Source organism: Siphateles boraxobius, unplaced genomic scaffold (assembly GCF_051911475.1).
Source record: "Siphateles boraxobius isolate OS27281-9 unplaced genomic scaffold, OSU_SipBor_1 7, whole genome shotgun sequence".
NCBI lineage: Eukaryota > Metazoa > Chordata > Actinopteri > Cypriniformes > Leuciscidae > Siphateles > Siphateles boraxobius.
This window is the reverse complement of record NW_027509197.1, coordinates 38,356,648-38,380,000: the sequence shown is the minus strand read 5'-3', so window position 1 is coordinate 38,380,000 and position 23,353 is coordinate 38,356,648. Positions and strand designations below refer to the sequence as shown.

The 23,353-nt window shown below is 37.2% G+C and overlaps 1 protein-coding gene across 5 annotated transcripts in view; it reads left to right on the top strand.

The window, feature by feature from the left end:
* The window catches only part of tanc1b (tetratricopeptide repeat, ankyrin repeat and coiled-coil containing 1b), a 533,291-nt gene that overhangs the window by 117,902 nt on the left and 392,036 nt on the right, over positions 1 to 23,353 (top strand). For all 5 annotated transcript variants that reach the window (XR_013197101.1, XR_013197102.1, XM_077215807.1 and 2 more), the window contains 4 exons: positions 2,789 to 3,049; positions 17,866 to 17,985; positions 20,747 to 21,028; positions 22,730 to 22,881. Coding sequence is in view for 3 of the 5 variants with exons in the window: in XM_077215807.1 (XP_077071922.1) it covers positions 2,789 to 3,049; positions 17,866 to 17,985; positions 20,747 to 21,028; positions 22,730 to 22,881 (815 nt within the window). In the remaining 2 variants the exon portion in view is untranslated. The remainder of the gene's footprint in view (positions 1 to 2,788; positions 3,050 to 17,865; positions 17,986 to 20,746; positions 21,029 to 22,729; positions 22,882 to 23,353) is intronic.

Below are 23,353 nucleotides of genomic sequence, written 5' to 3'. Positions count from 1 at the left end.
GCGTCAGTATAACCGGTTATGGTCTATTACTGAACCGATACCAAATCGTCCTCGTCTGCATCACGATGAGAAACGATTAATTTCGACACCCCTAATTTTAACAATGTCTTTTATAACTTTTCGGGGGAACAAGTTTCAATCCCTTAGAAGCCTATGGAGGAGTGATCCAGCTCTCAGATTGAATCAAAAATATCTTAATTTGTGTTCCGAAGATGAACGAAGGTCTTACGGGGTTGAAAAAACATGAGGGAGAGTATTTACTGACAGAATTTTCATTTTTGGGTGAACTAACCCTTTAATAAAAAATAATTTCCAGTAATCCAGAATCCATGTGAAGTTTCTCTGTTCGAAAAGTTTGATAATGAAAACTGCTCTGTGGCTAATCAAATGTAAATAAATTAGAGTCATTGTTCATGTCACTTTGTACAGATGGTCAGATGTTCTTCTTCAGCTGAAGGATGTTCTTTGGATCACATCAAATCATGCTGGAGAACATGATCACCAGGTTCATGTAGTTCCAGTGCCGCTTTATTAAAGCAAAAGAGACACAATGCAAAAAGTGCATTTTGTATTAAATTAGACATGAAAGCAAAATAGCTAGGCTAGCGCTTTCAGATGTCTAGACCCCATTGTATAAGTGTGTGTGTGTGTCTGTGTGCAAACACTACCACATGGCACATGCAGCTGTTGTCACGCGTGTTATTTTGTAATAAACTTAGTAGCTGAAATTAAACCCACAGATTCATCCGTCCCCCTCAGATCACTGAACAAACATGTGCATGAATTCAGACACTCTCATTTATCTCTATTGATTCAGTGCTTCAGTTTTGTACATTGTTTTGGTGTGTTTTGTCTATTCATTGTTTATTTCTTTATTTTTAATTTGAATAAAAAAGGCAGAGAGTTATTAGCATGTATAGCAGACACTGATCCACACAAACATCCATCCGACGCTGTGTGTTTGTACTGGTCAGTTTTTAATGAGGTTGTGAGGGATGAAGCTAGGCTAATGCTCATTAGCAGTATACTAAATGAGGCGGGAAACGACGATCAGGTGAATGTGTTGATAAGGTCAGTGATGACTCATCAGTGTTTATAATCAGTAATTTCACGCACAGACATGAGTTATGATGGTCATCTGAGATTGACTTCCATCATCTATCACATATTTTTTTCATGACCTTTTTCATTTACATGCTCTCCTGGTTGCCACTCTTCAATCTGCCTTTTTTAGGGGAAATGTGAAGATTTTGACTTTATATTATTTGTAACTCACCTCCCATGCCACATATTAGCACTGACCACAATGATAATAAAGTATTGATTGATTGATTGATTTTGTTTGTTTGTTTGTTTGTCTGCTTGCTTGTTTCATTTTTGTTAGTTAGTTAGACTGGCCACTATGACAATATACAGTATACATATGTCCTGCTCACTAATAGCTGTATAGAAATGTACTCACACATTATTTTAGTGTAGTTTTTATTAATATTTTGAATTATTTTTTATTTATATTTTCCTTTTTTTAATATATGTAGTTAATATGTAGTTTTTTTTAATTTTAGTTTTATTACAAGTTAAACTAAATGAAAATGAGAAATGCTACTTTGGCAATTAAAATAAGCTAAAATAAGTATTTTATATATATTTTTTATTTCATTTAAGTTAATGTTTATATTATTTTAATGGACAAAAATGTTTTATTTATTGCCATTTTGATTAGGGCTGTGTGATATGGACCAAAAATACCATCATGATTTTTTAAAAAATCAATATTGCAATATTAATCACTGCTCACACATACTTGTTTTATTGACGATATTTGCGGGCACCATATCTTTGCATAAATTACGCGTGTCGACGTCGGTTATTTCTTTATCTTTTTGAACTCTTTTTGAATGTTGTGCAGTACGCAAATGCCTGTATTATCATTTTTTGTTGACCTTGGCCATTGTTTTTCTATGTAAACGCAGTAGATGGACGTCTTTAACCATTGTGCTCGTGTCTTTTGCAGCATCTTGCGATGACAGCGTTTCTATACAGCGCTCAAAAAAAGAAAGTTCGTTCAACTTCATCAAAATTCATTCATCAAAAGTGACAGTCAATGGTTTTACTCTGTTAAAATAATTTCCACAAAAACATGAAACTGTTTTCAACATTGATAATAATAAGAAATGTTTCTTGAGCAGCAAATCAGCATATTAAAATTATTTCTGAAGGATCATGAAGACTGGAGTAATGATGCTGAAAATTCAGCTTTGATCACAGGAATAAATTACAGTTTACTATGACATAGAAAACAGATAGCCTATGATAAAGTTTTTACAGTATTTTTGACCAAATAAATGCCAAAGAGAATTAAAAATCTTACAGACCATAACATTTTGAACAGTAGGCTAGTGTACAATAGTGCATTTACTAAAATTAGGGTAGTTTGGTAAAAGTCACTGACTAATTACAGGCGAGTTGAGCGCACAAAGCACAAAATATTTTAGTGGTCATGAAAATGTATTCAGATTTAGCATAATAATGATGCATTCACCTCATAAATCATGACACACTGCTCCAGCATAGGAAAATACATGTAAGTTCAAGTGCATGCTTTTAAAATTAAAAGGTATTGGTATCGATATCGGCGATACTGGCCCTGTATTTACTTGGTATCGGATCGATACTAAATTTTGCAGTATTGCCCACCCCCACTCTGTACTATTGGTTTGAATTCAAATCAATTTGAATGAATGAATCAGAATGAAATGTGATTCTTGTCTCTGTTTCTCTCGTTCAGCCACAATCACCAGCTCCTCGGAGAATGACGACCGCAGCGGCTCCAGTCTGGAGTGGGGTAAAGAGGGCAGTATAAGGATCAGCGCTCAGCATGTGCTGGCACAGACGGCCACACGGGCAGACACGTGCTCTCCGGTGGCCGAGGAAGAAGCGTCAACGTCCGGGACAGTCTCCATGACTAAGAAGACTTCTGAGGGACCCGTCCACTATCCCACTCAAAACTCGTCCAGTCTGATGATGCCTCGGCCTAACTCAGTCGCAGGTAAGAGAGATCAAAACAACAGCTGATTGTATTTACCATCAGGGTCGTCCTGTGATTCCTGAGGTGATGACTGACGCATCACTGCTGGAATGAAGGGAAGCAGAGACTTATGGGAAGACAATGCCACCACTTTAGGAGATCGTGAGAGAGCACATTATCAGGACACATTCTTTCTCCTGTTGCTCCTTGAGGAAGCAGATACATCAGGCAGCTGTTTTGTGTGTGTGTGTGTGTGTGTGTGTGTGTGTGTGTGTGTGTGTGTGTGTGTGTGTGTGTGTGTGTGTGTGTGTGTGTGTGTGTGTGTGTGAGAGAGAGAGAGAACACACTGCACATACGTGTTTGTGATGGTTGTTGGCTGGCTTCTGTCTTTAGCATCAAATCCACATTCCTCAGGCTAGTCCGACTGATCATGTGATCTTTCCCACTTCTCTGTCAGTTAGGTGAATCTCACGAAAACATGTTGTATTTCACACCGAAATCAAGAGAAAGAAATAAGACATTTTTGAACATTAAATATTGCATTGGGACATTATTTTCATGACAATAAAGCTTGTTTCTCACAAAATTACTGTAAGTCAAATACTGTAATTTGATAAAAAAATATATTGTTGAAATTAGAAAGTCTTTAAACATCATATTTGTTGTACTCCATTTAAAGTCAACATGATACACCATTCACAACCATTTTAAATAGGAAATTAAAAGTTACATTTTAATAAAATATTTTGAATAATTTTCTTTTTCTTTGGAATAATGTGCACTAATGAATCATGCACAATAAAACCAGGAACATTTTTTGAAGTGAAAAGGATTGTTAGATGCATCAGCACTGTAAAACATACAAATACTTTATTATAGGAAGTTTATGTATTTTGCCCTACTATACAAATTTTTTTGTGTGGCCTGGACATGTTTGATGATTATGAATTTAGAGATTTGTCTTGGTTTTGTGTTTGGATGATCATGAGGCTTATAGTTCTCTCACAACCCAATGCTGGCGATGAAGGCTGATGTTTTGATGTTTGCAGAAGCAGGTGTTGGTGAGAGAGATGAATGTGTGTGTTTGGGTTTGGTATATTTTGATGTGTGTGTGTATGTTGTGCGAGATAAGGTGCAGAAACGCTTCTCATAAAAAGCCACCAGTCATTAAACTGAGCGCGTCGACGTGAAACAATAAAAAAACGGTTGGCATCATAAAGCATGTGCAGTTGTCAAGGTTAGAGTATGTTTTCTTTAGGCAGTTGGGTGTGTGTGTGTGTGTGTGTGTGTGTGTGTGTGTGTGTGTGTGTGTGTGTGTGTGTGTGTGTGTGTGTGTGTGTGTGTGTGTGTGTTCAAATCTTCATTTTTTACACCTGCTTGCTTTTACTCATTTCACACCCTGTTTGGCCTCAGCGAATAAAGCATTAATCTTTACTGAGTGGTTGATAGATCTGTAACTTCACTACTCTCACAGCTGCCGATGTGTTGTTACCACACACACACACACACACACACACACACACACACACACACACACACACACACACACACACACACACACACACACACACACACACACACACACACACACACACATACCATCTACGGATGTGGACCAAGGAATTTTATGATTCAGGTTCCAATTTACATTCTGCTTAATGATTCTAATACTTTATTGACTCAATTAACAATTATTTTATTCAAAACAGATAACAAATCATTTTAAATGCTTTGGTAGCAGAGATTTATTTATTTATTACCATCAAATCTGCCCTCTGAATATGTATCTTTAACTACATGTTATCATATTGATTTAAGCCTTAAGTACAACATAACATTTTGAACGAGTCAAGAACCACTCAGAATGATTCAGCCAGTGAATAAATCATTAGATCATTTCCAATGGTTCTCAGCATTGATTCTGTGTAGATTCAGCACTGCAGTAAACGTTGACAGAGTATTTTTATGTTCTATCGGCAGAAGAAGGCAGACATTCGAAAACGATCTTTCAGTATTTCTTTTCTAAATACTGTAAGTAAGAACCGGTTACTTACAGTCCTAACATATATGATATATAATTGTGTGTGTTTTTCAGCTATTGCTTTTGTGCCGAGAAACAAATGCTCACAAACCGTATTAACATCTGATTTGTTCTTTTAAATTGATTCTTTTCAAATGGTTTCATCAGTTAACAAATAATCTTAAGGGGGTCGAACACACCGGACGAGAAGCGCAGCGCCACGTCTTTAAAATTTGAACACATTATTTTCTCTGAGTGTACACACACCGGCAGCGCCCAGCTACGGCTCAGGACCCTGTTCAAAATACATAGTTTCATATTAAATTTACATTATATTTGTCTCATATCATCATTTATGTATATACTAACTTCACCCTGTGCTGCAAGATACATTTAGTTTTACATTCATTTACAGAAATCAGCTGCGTGGATAAAAATAGCTGATGTTATCGGATTTTCAGGTGAGATTCTCAATTAATTCAGTTAACGTACGCCCTGAGGTAAAGTGTTCAGACTGGAGACTCAGAAACGATTGTATTTTTTGTACAGGACAATCATAACATAGTATAGACATTATCTTAATTTCATAATGTCCTTTTGTTCTTTTGAGTTGTTGTTGTTGTTTTTCAGTTGATTGAACCAGTTCACAAATCAGCTTAAGTGGTTCATTAATGGATTTTTCGGACTCGAAATTTAAAAGTCTACCCAGTAATCACAAATGTCTAGAAAGTTCATGGACGTTCATTGGTCAAAAAAAAAAGAAAGATTAAAATTCTACAAAAGTTCTCTGATTGACATTGATAGAATATTCGCCATTCAAATCCAAGCCGTCAGTGATGATGTCATAATGGACTGTGGTACTAGAGCTAAGCTTTTAGTGGCCGTTCACACAGGAAATGCATTCCATTCGCACTATATTTTAATTATTGGTATATATATGTTTGTCCTTTATGGATCTTGACAGCATAAAGTTTGGAATGGCATTATGGTGAATAAATGATGACAGAATAGTGTTTTTTTTTTTGTGATCTGTCCCTTTAAGTGTTCTGGAGTAAATGGTGCTGTCAGTGGCGATGCTGGTTTAGTCATGTCTGTCTGGGATTCTCAACCTCAGTGAATAATCATTCCGTTTAATTTCTGAGACCGAACTTCATTTGTGTCCAGGCAACCGATCCATTTACTGGACAGCTCATTAAGACCACACTAAACTCTCTCTCTCTCTCTCTCTCTCTCTCTCTCTCTATCGCTCTCGCAGAAAACAAAGACCCCATTTTAACCGCTCGCATATTAGAATGAGTCACAAATCTCGCTCATGTCAATCCACGACGGCTCTGCTCCTTCTGCATCGCCGAAATCTCAAATATGTGGCACAATGTGCAGTATGCACATTATATTTGTAATGTGGTATAAAAATGAGCAACTTTGTGAATATGATTTAAATGTGATGTTGTATTTGGCCATTAGCTTCGTGAAGACAGTGTAATTAGATCAATTTTGCGATTTATTCCTTGTCACATGACTCACAAGTGTGACAGCGCATGCTTAACGCGACACTTTCTTGCGTTGATGCATTTAGAAATATTTCAGAATGCAAAACAATAATGCATCAAGTGATATAAGAGTTGGATTCTGAGCATTGCCACAAGGGGAAGTGTAGTGGACACTAGTGTTAATTCTGCTTCTGCTGTCATTTCTGCAAACATTTGGGGAGCATCTAGCAAATTAGTTAAAAGTTAATTAAGCTGTCAACATTTATTACCTGTCAACACTAACAGTTTATAGCTAGTTGCCTTGATAATAGCACATCTGGTTTGCATCTCCCCCTTGAGTACCACTACACTAATGCAATAATGCATGTTAAATATGTTCAGCAGGTTTGTGCACTTGCATTGTATTGACTAAACATTTCCATCTGCCTTTGTGTGCCTGTGTGGAGTTTGTTTATAGCTTGAGTTTTTTGAGAAAGAAACTCATTTGAGAATGAGTTTTAGTGTCTGTAATTTAAACTTCAATAGAAGAAACAATATTAGAGTTGGATTTAATTCTGAGATTCATTTCAAAACTGTCCATTGGAATGAATTAATGATTAATTGAAGATCTGTTGTTTGTTTGTTTGTTATGGGGATGTCTCTGAGGATATACATCAATATTCAGGTCAAAAGTTGTCATAAAGCTGAAAAATGTTAGGATATACAGTTTGGGGTCAGTAAGATTTTAAGAAGTTTTTCTTGCTCACCAATCCTGCATTTATATGATCAAAAATACAATAAAAACAGTAATGTTATGAGATATTATTATAATGTAAAATAACTATTTTCTATGAGAATATATGGTAAATTGTAATTTATTCCTGTGATTCAAAGCTGAATTTCAGCATCATTACTCCAGTCTCCAGTGATCCTTCAGAAATCATTCTAATATGAGGATTTGCTGCTCAAAAAACATCAATGTTGAAAACAGTTGTGCTGCCTTATATTTTTGTGGGAAGCATGATACATTTTTTCAGGATTCTTTGATCAATACAAGATGTAAAAGAACAGCATTCCCAAAACTGTATTTTATGGTTGTGTGTGGGACACGTCCACGTTTAATATCTAACATCAGGTGTTTAAAAAAAAAAAATAGCAATATTGATTCTGATTCTTGTCTTTGCAAACAGCACTAACAAGCTTAAACAGTGAATACACACACCAACTGTCTGCACTACATGAGTTTAATTTGAATCAAGAAAGCAAATAGCTCAAACTAATTAAGCTGATTTGCTATTTAAAATGTGGAAAATGAAAAACAAAGTGTCTTTTATGGCTTGAGCACACGGCAGCTGGACATGTTGCCACACGCATCCCCGCAAACAAACATGCTCAAATGCAGTCAGACAAAAGCCAGGTCTGTGTTGTTCTTGCTGGTGGGTCTGTTCGATCGCCCTCTTAATGCCCGTGAGCCTCCCAAAATAACGCACATAAATCTATAATTGTATTATCGCACAGCAGGGCACGTCTGCAGAACATCCCACCTCACCTTCTCCACGCCAAGTGTGCTTACCGTCTGAAATACAGCCGAGAAGCAGCAGACGGGATAGCATGCATGTTCTAAAATAAAAAAATAGTGCTGGAAGGAAGGAATATTTGAAGAATCTTCATGCTGATTAGTGCTGCACAATTAGTCAAATCGCAATCGCGATGTCAAGCCTATGCGATTATTTGACGCAAAATGCTGCGATTGTATATGAAATAGCCTAAACAAATGAAGGCAATTTACGCAGCATCTGTTAATTTTTGTCATCCTTTGGCTAGTGTTACATGATTCCGCTCTTATTCATGCAAATGCTTTTAAAGTAGTCATGCGCGACAAGACAAAAAAGAGCACGCTATCTGTGAATGTCCTGACTGTGACTCACAGAAAGACACGTGCCAGTATCATGCGTGTGCACAAGACAGCACGCCAGAATACAGTTCTCTTTGGTGCTTGAACGAACAATAACACACACATTTTTTGTCGAGTATCTTCATAACATAAGAGCAGTCTTGTAATGAACGTAAAGAGTTGTGACTCGTGAGAGAATGAGGCGCATGTGAGATCCGCGTCTCTGTCAGCAGCGGCTGCTCTTAAAGGGACAGTACACGGTAGCCACTAATTATCTCTGTCCTTAAAGTTAATCAAAGAACGAATTGAACAGAGAAAACACTCACTGCTCTGACTAAAGAACTTTTGTAACTTTAATAAGGATTAGTCTATGTATAATTCAAAATTTATGCAGCATAGACTGTTTGATAACTTTATTCAATTTCTGTATATGTCCTACCTGTTAGACAGGAAGTTGTTATATTTTTTGGAGCCTAATAAATGTTTTTAAAAAAATTGATTTCAATTGTAATGACGGAATCACTGCAATGTTGGATGGCTATAATTAATGTTCAAAATTGTGTGTGTGTGTGTGGGGGGGGGGGGGGGGGGGGGTATCATTATAGGTGTTATCAATCATTTAGTTGTTGCTAGTTTGAGTTGAGAAATACACATTTCAGCATTATCACTAATCTGTGTGTGCATTTTCCTTGAGAACCAAGCAAGTTGACTCATTTTTTTGAGTCTAAGATCTAATGCTGATCTTTCCGTACATGACAGATGATGGTCAAGCTAACTCACTTTTATTTCTACTGCGCTTCATACAACACAGATTGTTTCAAAGCAACTTCACAGTAGTAAATAAAGAAGACCGTGTCATTATTCAGTGTCCACAATTCAGTTTGAGTTTTGTTCTCATCTGATAGTGTCAGTGCAGCCAAACTGAATATTAAAGGGTAACTCAACCCCTGCTCAGAGCCTGACTCCACCCACTGGCAATATTTAAAAAATTCTGGAAAAGTGGGCAGAGCCCAGCGGAAAACCGAGGGCAGGGCTGAGTTTTTAATTACAATTAGATAATTTAATAGCAGAGACTTAAACAAAACTCAGTGAATACTAGTCACACAGGCATAAGCAATATATCTTTATAAACATTTAAGTTTAGAGACGTGCTTCAAAAAAAAAAAACTTAACTAAACTAAACTGTGCTTACATCACACGCCACCACAACATCCAATAGGAAAATTCAACTGCAGTAGCCATCGTTCAACCTGAAGAGGGCAGCACTCAGACTTTTTACATCATATATTGTAAAATAAAAACGTCAAAAAATGTACTCGAATCAATGACCAGCACTAATAAAAGCCCAGTCTTACAGATCATTAACTAAAAAAGGTTGTTTTAGGGTTTAGTTACCCTTTAGAAGTTTATCTGATTTAAGATGATAGTAAATATGTCTGTCAAGCTCCAGAAAGTATACAAATTGAAAAGAGCATCTAAAATTTCTCCTTTTGTGTTTTGGTGAAGTACTTCTTAAAGGCCGAACTTTGAGTAGTGAAAAGTAAATGGTGTGTAATATATCAGGGCTGTTTGGTTGAATCAATGCAGAAGTGGAGGGTTTGCAAGGGTTTTTACATATCAAACCCTCTGTCGCTCACAGGACATTTTACCGATATGAGGCAGCAGTTAGGAATCTATGCCTACATCCTTCACTCTCTTTCACTTTTACACTCTCTCTTTCTCAGAAAATGAAGAGACTGAGGCAGATGGTGTTTCGGCTAGAGATGAAATTCTGCTGTTCTTCTTTTTTCCACTGTGGTCTTCGGAGACTCTGCAGAAGCGCTTGCTTAAGATTTCATCTGCTGTGCAGAGGCATCAGTCCAGAAACTTTAGAGCATCTTTAATCCATCCGTCCAGATGGTTCTGCGCACATGGGCCAGCCACTATTCACAATTTAAGAACTGGCCCCTGTTCAATTCATCAGTGGGGAATTGAATTGAATTAAATTGAATTGGTCACGTCGCACAGGATGTTGAATAGGAGTTATAATTGAAAGGACAGGAAGAAGAATTTACTGAATTGCAATTAAAAGAAGTTCAACACAGTCAAGCAGCAGAGGAGTTCATTAATCCAACATAATTAACAATCAAATCTACTGATTAGACTTATTTTTTTCATCAAACCATTCTGTCACAAGTCTTGCTGTGCTTATTGGTGCATTATCAAAACAAGGCATTATGCTAAAACAAGGCACCTCCTTCTTAGTGTTCAACATTTCCTATCATTAATATTCAGGTTTTGCCCTCTATTCTTCTTCACTATATATATTAAATGCATTATTATAAACGTGACTGTCATTTAAACTCTACATGCTTAAATTTAAATCTGAATTGCAGTACAGCTCAATACAGCTCAGCTCAAATTGAATTCAAATTAAGAAACTTTTTTTAAACCCTGTTCTCTATTTAGGTCAGAACTCTGCTCAAGCCTCAGTTCTCCTGCAGGACTCAGTGAGCTCTCAGTACGTCACAGGTTAGGGTGGCCGGTCTTCTGCAGTGATCACTTGTGTGGTGTTTTGTGGACTCAGAGGTTGGGTTGGGTTGGGTTTGTGGGTAAATGTCTCACTCTGTAGCTGTGGCTGCTGTCCCAGGAAATGACACGTGCCATGCACATTTACATTGTTTGTGGCTTGTCTTTTTCCTGACAGCTGGTGGATCCAGAACAGAGCGCTTGCTCTGGTGACAGTGCATCTGGAATCACTGGTGTCTTCAGCTGTGGCCACTTGTGTTCAGCTCAACTGCACTGCTGCTTTTTCAGTTACAGATACACTAGAACTGGGAGACATAAATTATTTATCTCTTATTTATGCAGCCTTTTTTCAACTCTATCTATCTATCTATCTATCTATCTATCTATCTATCTATCTATCTATCTATCTATCTATCTATCTATCTATCTATCTATCTATCCATCCATCTATCTATCTATCTATCTATCATCTATTTATCAAACTATCTTTATTTCAATCAAACAATAATTTTGGTGATTTATGGCACAAATAAAAAGTGGTTCTAAAATGTTTTTGTCTGTTTGTCCCTGACATGTTTTAAAGAGATTCAACCTTATTGATATTTTTGTTGGCAGCATGAATATGTGGCACTTATTATTTTATAATTTTACTATTTGTTGCCTCCCATCTCCTCTTAAAAACATACTTCATAACCTGTCATGGTGGTTTTAATGAAGTACTCCATGTATCTAATTTCACAGTTTGTTTAAGCGAAACTTGCATTTCACCTTCAACTTGTCATATTTAGTGTCACCACATGCTTTCCCATCTCACTCTGTTTTTGTGGAGATAAGCAAGTTCTCTTCATCTTCTGCTCCTATTTTTAGTGGAGTACCTCAGGGTTCCATTCTGGGTCCGCTTCTTTTTAACTTATATATGCGTCCGCTTAGGGATATTATTAGAAAGTACAATGTTTTATTCCATTTTTATGCCGATGATACACAGCTGTATCTGAAAGCTGGCGAGTCCATTCACTCATTGATGGATTGCATTCGGGACATTAAGGATTGGTTATCGATTAACTTTCTCCAACTCAATGTTGACAAATCGGAAATTATTGTCTTTGGCCCACCAAAACTGAGAAATACTCTTATTAAGGAACTGGGTAAACATTCCCCTCAGTTTCCTCTCAGGTCAGGAACCTTGGTTTCATTCTTGACTCTGAATTATGTTTATCCAAACAAATTAATTCTATTGTAAAAAATAGTTTTTATCAATTGCGGTTAATTTCCAAACTTAAATCATTTTTGTCTTTCCATGATCTGGAGAAGGTTATTCATGCTTTTATTACCTCACGCTTGGACTACTGTAAATCATTGTATTTGGTTCTTCCTCAGTCATCGCTTGCTCGACTCCAGATGGTGCAAAATGCAGCTGCAAGGCTTCTGACCGGGACAAAGAAATACAATCATGTCACCCCCATTTTGGCCTCGCTTCATTGGCTCCCGATCCATTTTAGAATTCAGTTTAAAATTCTGTTGTTTGTTTTTAAAGCTCTTAATGAACAAGCACCATTATATATTAGAGATCTTCTTACTCCTCTGTCATCCACTAGATCTTTAAGATCTTCAGATAGGGCTCTTTTATTTTATTCAGGGCTCTCCCATCTAAAATCTAAGGGAGATAAAGCCTTTGCTGTTGCCGCCCCACGTTTATGGAACCAATTGCCTCTGGATATCCGCCTTGCACCTTCAATTGCTATTTTTAAATCTAAATTGAAAACTTATTTTTATTCCTTGGCATTTTAATTTTCTTCTGATGCTATTTCTGTCTGTTCTGTTTGGTTGTTTTTCTGTTTTCGATGTGTTTTTTACTCTGTGCAGCACTTTGGATAGCCTAGCTATGTGTAAATGTGCTATATAAATAAAACGTACTTACTTACTTACTTACTTTGTGGTCTTAAAGATGACCGTCATCAGCTTCACTGTTTAAAGATCACATTTGGCTATAATTTGTAGAAGATTTATGAATTTTTGTGTTGCATGATTTGAGCTTTGTGACATGGCGTGTTATCCTACTGGAAGTAGCCATCAGAAGATGAGTCCACTGTGGTCATAAACAGATGGACGTGATCAGCAACAATACTCAAAGTGTGCCAACAAAATATCCCCCACACCCCTACACCAGCACAGAACCGTTGATACATGGCAGGATGGATACATGCTTTCATGTTGTTTATGGGAAATTCTGACCCGAATCTGAATGTCGCAGCAGAAATTGACACTCATCAGACCAGTCAATGTTTTTCCAGTCTTCTATCGTCCAGTTTTGGTGAGCCTGTGTGAATTGAAGCCTCAGTTTGCAGTTCTTCTGCTGCTGTAGTCCATCTGCTTCAAGGTTTGACTTGTTGTTCGTTCAGAGATGCTCTTCTGGTTTTAACGAGTGCTTATTTGAGTTACTGTTGCCTTTCTGTCAGCTTTAACCAGTCTGGTCATTCTCCTCTGACCTCCGGCATCAACAAGGCATTTTCTCTCACAGATCTGCCGCTCACTGGATATTTTCTCTTTTTCAGATCATTCCCTGTAAACCCTAGAGATGGTTATGAGTAAAAATCTCAGTAGATCAATAGTTTCTGAAATACTCAGACCAGCCCGTCTGGCAGCAGCAACTATGACGCGTTTAAAGTCACTTAAATCACATTTCTTCCCCATTATGATGCTCAGTTTGAACTTTAGCAGATCGTCTTGATCATGTCTACATGCCTAGATGCATTGAGTTTATGACATGTGATTGGCTGATTAGATATACCTAATAATGAAAGTATACCTAATGCATAAATGTAAATGTATTTGTCATTTATATATTGCTTGCAAATAGTCAGAATACACAGTAAGTATAGGTGTAGTTACTGAGCTAAAGCCAATACTAACCAGCCGAACCTTCACCCCGTGTGTTGTTTGTGTGTTCGCATCACTCATTAATGCTGTTACAACACCGAGTCCTGAGGGCCTGACTTAGTGTTGTTTTTTTTTAAAGATCGATGAGCTTCTTCCCCGATGGTGCAGTGAAGGAGCATCTGACCCTGTGTCTCAACGGACTCGACTTATGAACATGAATCAAGCGTGTTAATTAACTTAACTCCGAAATGCATGAACTGCACCTGGCTCAAAAGGGCCACTTGTTTGACCTGATGATTATTCAAGTGATGACATCATCTGGTATATGCATATTCATCAATGGGCTCCTTTCAGTAAACAAGGGTAGAGCAGATTACGGGACTGTCTGCTGGGGAATAGGGTGTAATCTGTGGAGCTGGTCACGGGCCAGTCCTCTACTAAAGCTGGTCTGATTAGATTTCTCTCTCAGCGAGGTTTAGCTCCGCCACTATGGAATGATTCACTGCGTATCAGCCATTTTTATTGGAGCCCAAGTACACACACACACACACACACACACACACACACACACACACACACACACACACACACACACACACACACACACACACACACACACACACACACACACACACACACACACACACACACACACACACACACGCAGATGCAGAGACGTTCAGGTTTTAAAATACAGATGGGTCCTCCATATGCAGTCTCCTGTTCTGCATGTTGTGCATCAGATATGCGGAGGTGCCTTGACCAGGGGAGGCACTGTGTAAGCTAGATTTACATTTCTAAAGGCAACAGCAGGGCTTGTGCGGGAGTGAAAGAATAGTGGTGAAGTTTTAAGTAAGTTTTAGAATTAGTCTTTGGTTCTGTGTAAATGAAATGCCATAGCAGAGGGACTTTGCTGTTAACAGGTGCTCCGGTGCCTCATTTTATTCGCCCACGTCCCTGTCAGCAGATATTAAAATATGTAGAGTGCTAGTCTACTGTAACTCTCTTGGCTCTCTTGATAAAAACACAGTTCTGCTATACTTTGCTATTTTAGCACCTGATATTATTTTTAACCGGTAAAGTTGCTTTTTCCATAAGGGTTTTGCTCACCTTGAATTTGAATTTAATGTTCTAAACTTTGAATTTGAATGTAAGGAACTACATTAACATTGAATTGAAAGTCAAAGAAATTCATGTAACTGTGATTTTTATAAACTATATAAAAGTAAAGTTTTTACCTACTAAAGGTTAATGTTACCTTGACACAACTTGTTTCAAGAAAATCCTTCTATCCTTCTATCTATCCATCCACCCATCTATCTATCTTGATTAAATATAAAACCTGAATACATTTCTTTTATCAAAAAATCTAGATGGATAGATAGATTTGATGTATTTTTATACATATTAATATTTAAATGTTTATGGAAGAATATGCTCAGATGTAGGCCTTAAAGGAGTAAATCACTTTAAAATAAAAATTTCCTGATAATTTACTCACCCCCATGTCATCCAAGATGTCCATGTCTTTCTTTCTTCAGTTGAAAAGAAATTAAGGTTTTTGAGGAAAACATTCCAGGATTTTTCTCCATATAATGGACTTCAATGACAACCAACGGTTTGAAGGTCCAAATGTCAGTCTCAATGCAGCTTCAAAGACTCTACTCGATCCCAGCCGAGAAATAAAGGTCTTATCCGGCGAAATCATTCATTTTCTAAAAAAAAAGAAAGAAAATATTACATCGTTAAACATCCAGGATATTCACACGTGAGGACCATTTTAAACAATAAACTGACACAAATACATGTGTCATTCAACATACAATACCTTCGAACGGTCCTCCTACTCCTAACTTGTAAACACTGGGTCAGTACTTCCGACTACGTCATGCCGGCTCAACATCGTGATGTCTGTCAGCCATCGCGATGGACGATGGCATCGTCTCGACCCAACCCTAGTATGAATGTGTCATTTGTGAACTCCAGATGTCACAAAACATTAAATTACTAAACCTAACAACAAGCAATGATAAAACAGTGTAAATACAGTTGGAAAACAGTTAAAAATGCAACCTTAAGTGCATGATGGGAACACCAGTATCAGAAAGTTGAGTAGGTTTTACTTAAATTTATAATGTTGATATTTACACTTTAATTTCTACAAGCTTAAATTGAGTACTAATATAGAATTTACATTTAAAAAAAAATGTTTTATCTTGCCTGATCTTGTTTATTCTGGTAGGAATTTTCATTTCAAATTAGTTTTTCTGTACTATTGACCACAGAATCATTTTTCATGAGCGAGGCCCTTTAAAGCTGATAGGGGCGCAGCCGATTTTCACTCACTCCACACACACTCACTCACTCACTCCACACACACCTCCATTATCCCACCTCCCTCCGTCACCCGTCTCCTTAATGACAGCTCCCTCCTCTCTTCATTCAGTTCTTCGCCTGTTTTATTAGCTTTCTTTCTCTTTCTTCGGGAGGATCATAGATTATTTCTCCCCCGGCTGCCCGCTTCAAACTGTAATCAGCTGCTCTGTAGGAGAGAGAGAGAGAGAGAGAGAGAGAGAGACAGAGAGACCTCCGCTGTTTCATCCCTCTCCTGTTTTCATTTGGATTGCGGAGCGGAGAGCTGCAGCAGGGATTTTTTTTCTGATGCTTTGTGGATGCGATGCAGTGAAGCCGTTCACCAGTTGAATGCGATGTGTGTGAACATGGAGGTGTCCTGAGGAGAGAGAAACAGAGGTTTGCGGCGCTGCGTCTGTCTGTGTTTGAGGAACGAGTCCGCATGAACCTCAGTCTGTGAGTACCGAGAGCTTCCATGGAAATAGTTTCAGAGCAAACAGGTTGCTGGTGCTTTAGTTTCAGACGGTGATGCATGGATGCACATTATAGGCCGTACAATGAAATGACACGTTTCTTTCACACAGCTTGAAGAACGTGAAATATTGCACAATTTAACTTTTGCATTGTAGAAATAAGTTGAGTTGTCTCTCTTTTTCAGAACAAGTCTTTTAAACGGGTTATGACTTTTGAAATGTCTCTGATTGTTTAGTGTGTGTGTGTGTGTGTGTGTGTGTGTGTGTGTGTGTGTGTGTGTGTGTGTGTGTGTGTGTGTGTGTGTGTGTGTGTGTGTGTGTGCTCAGTGACCTGGTTCTGTTCGCCCATTCATTCTTTACAGTGTTTATTATGGTCGCTGCTCGTTATTTGCATTCAGGATGATGTCATCTTTCTCCCTGCACGGTTCCTCGTTTATGTCAGACAGGTCATGGCCAATGCTGCAGTCAGCGACCTTTAACCCAGCAACCTTAAACCCGTCAGTTTGTCGAATTTTTTTCCTCCAATGAGCGTGTTTACATGCATGTTCTTAACCTGATTATGCTTAATAAGCCAACAATGCATGTGGTCATGTAAATGCATTAACCCGTTTTCCTTTATCAGAGTAACGTCATAAACGGCTTAAGCATAAACTGATCAACACAGCTAGATTTTTGCCCATCTCCCTGATTTCGCCGGCTTGTAAACACATTAACCCGTCTTCCGTCGGCTTATCGAAGTGCTCATGAGTGATACGTGACAGGAAAGTGCCCTTACTGCGGATTTAAGTGCATCCAGACAGAGCGAGTGTTTCACAGTAAGGGAGGAGGAAATATATCCCAAACTCCGACTCAAGAAATGATCGAAATGTGTTCTCATCTCATGCAGAAGTTGTACAGTCAGAATATTGCATCTGTAACTACAGAAGAGGGAAAATGAGTCTCCATCTGACATTTTGGAGTACTCTTTAACATCACGACTGACATGACATATGAAATACTGAGAGACCGATACACGAATGGTTAGGTTTTGATGCCACTACGGTGGAATAACCTGATTTATAAATAAAGTCTTGCATTGCCGGCATATTGGATTGCATGTAAACTTGGACAACTTATTGATTCAATAAGCTGATTTTTGGAAGTTATTATCAGTGTATTGGTCTGCATCTAAACGTGCTTAATGTTGGATGGAGTGAAAACCTTTTTAAAAACAGTTGTGATTTTTGCAATTCTCTCTTTTTCAGCAACAAGCTCCACTAAGCTGGAGGATCTGAGCTATCTTGATGAACAGCGAAACACCCCCCTGCGCACCTCCATCCGCCTGCCCTGGCACAACACCGGGGGCAGAGCTACACACGACAAAGGTACAGTCACAATCCCATCATGTGTGCTTGGTTTTTCTCTTTATTTCTGTAAGAATGTCTCAACTTATGAACGTTTATACCCCAAAATCAACAGAAAAAAGGGTAACACTTTACAATAAGGTTTCATTAGTTAACATTAACAAAGTGCAGTTCATTATTAGTTCATGCAAATTTGTAACATTTACTAATACATTATTAAAATCTAAATTTTGTATTTGTTAACATTAATTAATGCACTGTGCACTAACATGAAATAACGAACAGCTGTATTTTTATTAACTAATGTTAATAAATATTTAAAAAATACGGTGACAAATGTATTGTTCATGGTTAATCCATGTTAGTAAATACATTAACTAATGTTAATAATTGAAACCTTATTGTAAAGTGTTACCGAAAAAAGCATAGCATTAAAAACATTAAGCCCAATTTTTAGAATAATTTGGGTTTTTTGTGTCATATTTTGCATGACAGTTATTCACATTTTCAAAATATATTTATGGATCATGATTTGTTGTTATGCTTTTATGCTGATTTAAAGAAAGGTGTTTTTTAGATGACACCTTATATATTGCACTTTATAAATTAAGTATTTAAATTGTCATAAATAATTATTTGATTCCGATACCGATATAACTTTTGTAATTAAAATGTAGAAAAAACGCATGGATTAAGATATACTTACTATACTTCAGGCTGTCACTAACGATTATTTGGATAATTGAGCAATTGGTCGATTATTTTGGCGATTAATCGAGTAATCAGTAAAAAAATTGTACAATAAATTATGTGTATACATAATATCTTCTGTGCATTACACAACTCAGTGCCTTCATGCAGTTAATTAATCAAAAGCATTGATATCTGCCTTTTTCATGCTATGGTCGATATGACGATGGTTTTAACAGATCAAAAATCGTCCAATAAATATCGTCGGCCGGTGTGTTTTGGTGTGTGTTTTTTTTTATTTATTATTCATTGTGATAATTGTGAAATAAAATTTGACCCAAACAAGTTCTTGACCGGATTGGAGATATTCACCCTTGTACAATCTGAAACAGTTGTGTGCTCTTTTGATTGATTTTTTTTTTTAAACTTTTATAATGTTTTGATGAAGACATTTCCGTATAGATCTGTTTACCCTCTCAGGATTTGGATGTGAATAAGGAAACGCTCTCCATACACTTCCTGTGGTGAAAAGAGGTGTTTTAAATAGTTAAGTCCATTAATAATGCAAGAGAACATCGTTAAATACATGTGTTTTTCCTCTCAGTCCGTCTGTTTGTCTCTTTCTCTTATATAAACGCTTGTGTACCCCGAGGGTCGAGCTAATGTGTGTTCTGCAGGAGCTGCTGCGTGTGTGTCTGTGTTGAGCTGCTATTCTGACCTTGTTGAATGCTTAAATGAATAATGAGAGACATCCAAGGTTTGTTTCAATCAGCCAATGGCAGAGATTCATCAGCCCTGATCGGTGCAGGTTTCACAAGTGACTGTTAAGAATTTATTTGTCAGTGAACCATTCATCCAAGCGATTCGTTCAAAAACACGGATTTATCAATTTAAGAAACAATTAACATTTTGTCAGACCCTCTAGTAAAAGACGTTACTTTATTTAGTTGTCTATTCCGAATCGTGATCTCAATTTTAAGCAAAAAATCTTGATTCTCAATTTATCCAGAATCGTGCAGCTCTACCAGCATCATATGTTTTTTTCTTTATTATTTTATTTTTTGTTTTGTTTTCCTTATTTATTTTTACTGCACTGGCTTTTTATCAGGCTGTCTATGATTTAAAAAAAAATCTTTCTGGTGCATTTTAAGATTTCACATGAACTCAGAGATGTTTTTCTGAACTTCTGTAAAATATTCTTGTTTGAAAAGGAAGCATCATCAGTGTGATCATAATATGACCATGGCCAGAGCTTCATGTTCTTTTAGAAGTTAGTTAAGTGTAGTGTTCTACAAAGTATAGTGGCCAGTAATCTGCCTTAATGTAAATAACACACCAGTGCTGATGGCGCTCTCTCTCCCATTGCGGTCTTTGATCTTGAAATTAGCTGATGATAGATAAAACGTAGCTCATGTTTGCTACTTTCATTGACGTGAACTCTGTTAAATCGTATCTTAAGATCGTATATTAGTTTTGTAGAGACACATTTATGTGGTCAAGTGTTAATGAAACAGTTTCAACAAATACGAAAAAAAAGGGGAAAAGAAATCACATTCATGTTGTCATCCGAATTGATTTTCTCGCCTACTCAGAGAGCTTCGCTACTTAATAGCAACTCAAACAGCCTTACCAAGCACTTGACATCTTTATTTTATGTCAAAAGTGCCCTAATGATTGAGAAACACTATGATAAAAGTTCATATATGACACTAATGTCATCATATCAGTGACGCAATAATATACACAGTTTACTGACACTGTCTAAGTGGATCCCATTCATATTCACACAAACAGCTACTAAAAGTGATGAAAGTTCGTAATATAATGTTACATTGCTATATTATGTGATCATTGTGTTCTTATATATTTTGTATCATGCACAATAAAAACTCTCTCAGGGGTGACATGAGTGTATTTTAACATAGCTTTTTATGAAGTGTTATCCTTCTTTCTAAGGTCTAGTCAGTGGCGGCCTAGCATAGGACATGAAGATAAAGCCTAGAAACTAAGAAACAGCACATACATGTAACATGCAACCCCTGATTGCCTGATTTGTTTGCATATGATTAAACCTGTGTTGTGTGTTTTGCAGCTCGCTTTGCTCCGTACAAGCCCACTGACATCATGCTCAAGCCGCTGCTGTTCGAGGTTCCCAGCATCACCACTGACTCAGTGTTCGTGGGCCGCGATTGGCTATTCCAGCAGCTCGAGGATGACCTGAGGCTCAGCGAATCAGGTGAGAGCTCCGGATCCATCCTCGTGGGCAACGTGGGCTTCGGCAAAACCGCCATCATCTCCCGCCTGGTGGCCCTCAGCTGCCATGGCGGCCGCATGCGACAGATCGCATCCAACAGCCCGAGCGCATCTCCGAAAAGTGAGTCCTGAACATTGTTTCACAACACACATGCCTGTTAAATACATAGTCTGGATAGAGCAGAAATGCATTGTTCATGAAATGCAGAGACCATTCTTTTATAAATTGTTGCATTGAATTAAATGAGACATAAGTTTACATAAGAATGGTTTTATGAACAAATTTTCAGCCTATGCATTCAATACCTCAAAACTATGAAGTTGAAATGTTTGGTGTCGGAAAGATTTTTTAATGTTTTTGAAAGTTTCTTCTGCTGATCAAGGAGATCAACCCTCTGGGGTCCTTCGTTTCAGGGTCACACTCAGGACCTTCGGGTCCAAATGGGCCGGAGGGGTGGGATTCATATTTATTAAAAGAAAATCATCTTTTTTTTTTTTACTGGTTTTTTATAATATTTTTTCTTTTCTTTTTTGGTGTTTTGACATAATTTTATGATTTATAATTAATATTTATGCAATAAATATGAACCATTTTCTCCCAATTTCCCCCCCATTGAATATAATAGAAAATTATTTAAAAAAATATATATATATATATTTTTTTAAGTTGTATTTCATTTTAGTGTCAAGGCTAGACCTCATGAAAGCAATTTTTGAAATGAGATGGATGCCATCTGGTGGACAAACTGAGCATTTTAAAAATGCAAAACACATGAAATCTGAATTTTTTAGTTTGTTTATGTATAAAAGTGTGTTTGTGTGTGTGTGTGTGGATGTGTCTGTTTTGCACTCTTGATGTTTTATAGATTCACCCCTTCACTGTTGTGTGCTTTTTTTTCTGGATCGTGGCTGATTTGTAGATTGTACGCACAAAAAAACTCGGTATTTTCACATTTTTGCCAATTTCCCATTCATTTCCTATGCCGGGTCCATTTGGGCCGAAGGTCCTGAGTGTGACAGTTTTTTTTACAACTACTTAGATTATTCAAATCCTGTCCCCAATTTTTTTGGATGTTCATATACCAAGTACCAAAAAAGTCACCAAATTTCAGACCATTCCGATGAAGCTATGATTTTTAAAAAATAAATATTTAAATTTTTCGGGTCCATTTGGGCCGAAGGACCCCAGTTAAAACAGTAATATTGTGAAATATTATTACGATTTAAAATAACTGTTTTCTATGTGAATATATTTTTTCATTTAATTTATTCCTGTGATCAAAGCTGAACTTTCAGCATCATTACTCCAGTCTTCAGTGTCACATGATCCTTCAGAAATCATTATCATATGCTGATTCGCTGCTTAAGGTTATTATCAATGTTGGAAACAGTTGTGCTACTTAATATTTTGTAGAAACCGTGATTAAAAAAAATGAATAGAAAGTTCAAAAGAACAGAATTTTTTTGATTTAGGAATTTTTTGTAAAATTATAAATGTCTTAACTGTAACTTTTGAACAATTGAATGTGCCCTTGCAGAATAAAATATTAATTTCTTAAAAAACATGCTCAACTGCTTTCTGCTCATCTCAACTGAACAATCATAACAATTCTATTAACAAATAATTCTTGATTTTTCTGTGAGGCATGTAATCTACGACATGATACATGCACCATATGTGTGTTTACACAGACTTTTTAAATGCAAGAAACAATAAATGATGGTCTTTGTGTATTGAGTTGAGTTGTTTGTGTATTGATGTTTGACTCTTAGTAGAATAACAACAGCTGGTGATGTTTGTGCTCATGTGGATATTGTCCAGGTGGGGAGCCGAATTCAGATCTGCCTCTGAGTCAACCGCCTCAGCCAACCCCCCCGCCCAGCGCCACCAACACCCTGCGCACCAGCAGCTGTCCCAGCACACCTGAGCTCCAGCTGGGCCGCGAGGAGGCCGTCAGACGTCTGGCTGCAAAGGTACTCGCACACAAACCTTTTCATCAGGAACCAGATTCAAACTGGCTTTGCTCACATAAGCATCATAACTCCATTTGTTTTCGCATTGGTGCTAGGACTGAATAGTCATGACATGTTTGTGATGATCTTGCTGGTAACAAAATTAATCAGCATTGTGAATATTATAATAAATTTAATGCACTTTTTTGGCCATTTATTAGACTAATTTCACAATACTTAATTGTTGAGGATGAGAGTGTTTTAATGGTTTCTTTCATTTAGACTAAAAAGCAGTGTTAGATTTCGTAAGTTTGATTCATTTTTTTTTAACTCTTCATTTGTGCAGTAATATTATCTTGAAAGATCCTCTACATTTATCATTTTTCGTTCATGGAGATAACATGTAAAATGTACCAGGCTTTATTGGAGGATTTCTTTCACCGGTATGGAAAACAAACACTTTTAACATGAAAATTACATGAAATTACCACTA